This window comes from Nansenia antarctica, assembly GCF_963989245.1.
Source record: "Nansenia antarctica genome assembly, chromosome: 1".
Lineage (NCBI taxonomy): Eukaryota > Metazoa > Chordata > Actinopteri > Argentiniformes > Microstomatidae > Nansenia > Nansenia antarctica.
The window spans coordinates 12,553,799-12,555,021 of NC_137674.1; the positions used below are offsets into that span (position 1 = coordinate 12,553,799).

Below are 1,223 nucleotides of genomic sequence, written 5' to 3' on the forward strand. Positions count from 1 at the left end.
AGTGTACTGTATATGCCTCAGTGGAATGTTATGGCTCTCTTGCGTTCACATTGGTCTGTGTATCATCCTGGATTCCATGGTCTGATTCGTGCAAATAAGCATGTCCTATCCTTCATATGATTTACATCTGTTAACCTTACATATACTGTATGTTCTGTCATCCCTATAACTTATATAGAATGCAGTAGACGTGGAGGACAACGAGGGAGAGAGAAAGAAGAGCATCAGAATGGCTGTTTTTAAACTACAGAATGTGGAGGACTACTATGAGATCGGAGAAGTGCTGGGCAGGTGAGAGAGTATAATCGTACAGAGTACTACTGTCTCTCCTAAAGACCTCTTCATCCCCACTACCCCCGGTACTGTTTCTCTACTGCAAATAACATAAAAAATGTATGTAAATTAGTTGGTTTTGTTATTGATCTAAATTGAACATCATATGAAATGTTGAACACACTGCTGCACAAAAAGTGTTGAAGTGTTATTAGGATTTTAAAAAATAATAATAATTAAACGCCCCCTTATTAAAAAAACAAAGAAGTAAACTCCAGAGACAAGTGTGTATGTTTAGACAGTTGTTACACTGCTAGGCCACACACATGTCAAATCTTTACTAGGAGGTGTGAGTAGAGATGCAGCTACAATGATGATCCTCAGACTCCTCTTTTTTCTTTTTTTAAAGGAGAGTGGACATCTACCCTCCTTCACTCTTTATGTTTCTTTATTTAGATAGGTAGAAGTTGTAGAGGTGGGGTTACATTGAGAGAGAGAGAGAGGAGAGAGCTATGACATTCACCACTCTGGCTCTAGACTAACCCTCAGTCCTCACCCAAAATAGTGCTGCTCTTCGTTTGGATCTATACTTGAAAAGTTGAGTGAAGTTAAAGTAGAGATTCTCAGCTTTTATTGAAGTGTTCTGTGGATGTTGCTATCACCATGCAGCCATTACAACACGTTTTAGACATATAGTACCCTATTTAATCCTTTGTATACAAAGTATACAACCCATTAACCACACCAAAAGTTGGGTATCCTCTCTGGTGAAGGTCTGCCAGGCCTGTACGTCAGCCATCTTCAGTTGTTTCTTTTGAGGAGGTTTTGCCTTAAGTCTCCTCTTTAGCAAATGCTTAAATGCAAAAGGATTTAAATCGAGATTGACTTGGCCAGTCCCTGAAAAGCTCCCTAGTTGCTATGGCTGTATGTTTTGGGTCATTGTCCTGCTG

General features: G+C 39.5%; 1 protein-coding gene across 1 annotated transcript in view; it reads left to right on the forward strand.

The window, feature by feature from the left end:
* Window positions 1–229: 229 nt before the first annotated feature.
* Window positions 230–1,223, forward strand: part of LOC308155568 (death-associated protein kinase 2-like) — a gene marked incomplete at both ends in the record, with an annotated part of 12,627 nt that continues 11,633 nt past the window's right edge. Inside the window, one exon of the mRNA XM_080528908.1 lies at window positions 230–291. Coding sequence (XP_080385034.1) covers window positions 230–291 — 62 coding nt within the window. The remainder of the gene's footprint in view (window positions 292–1,223) is intronic.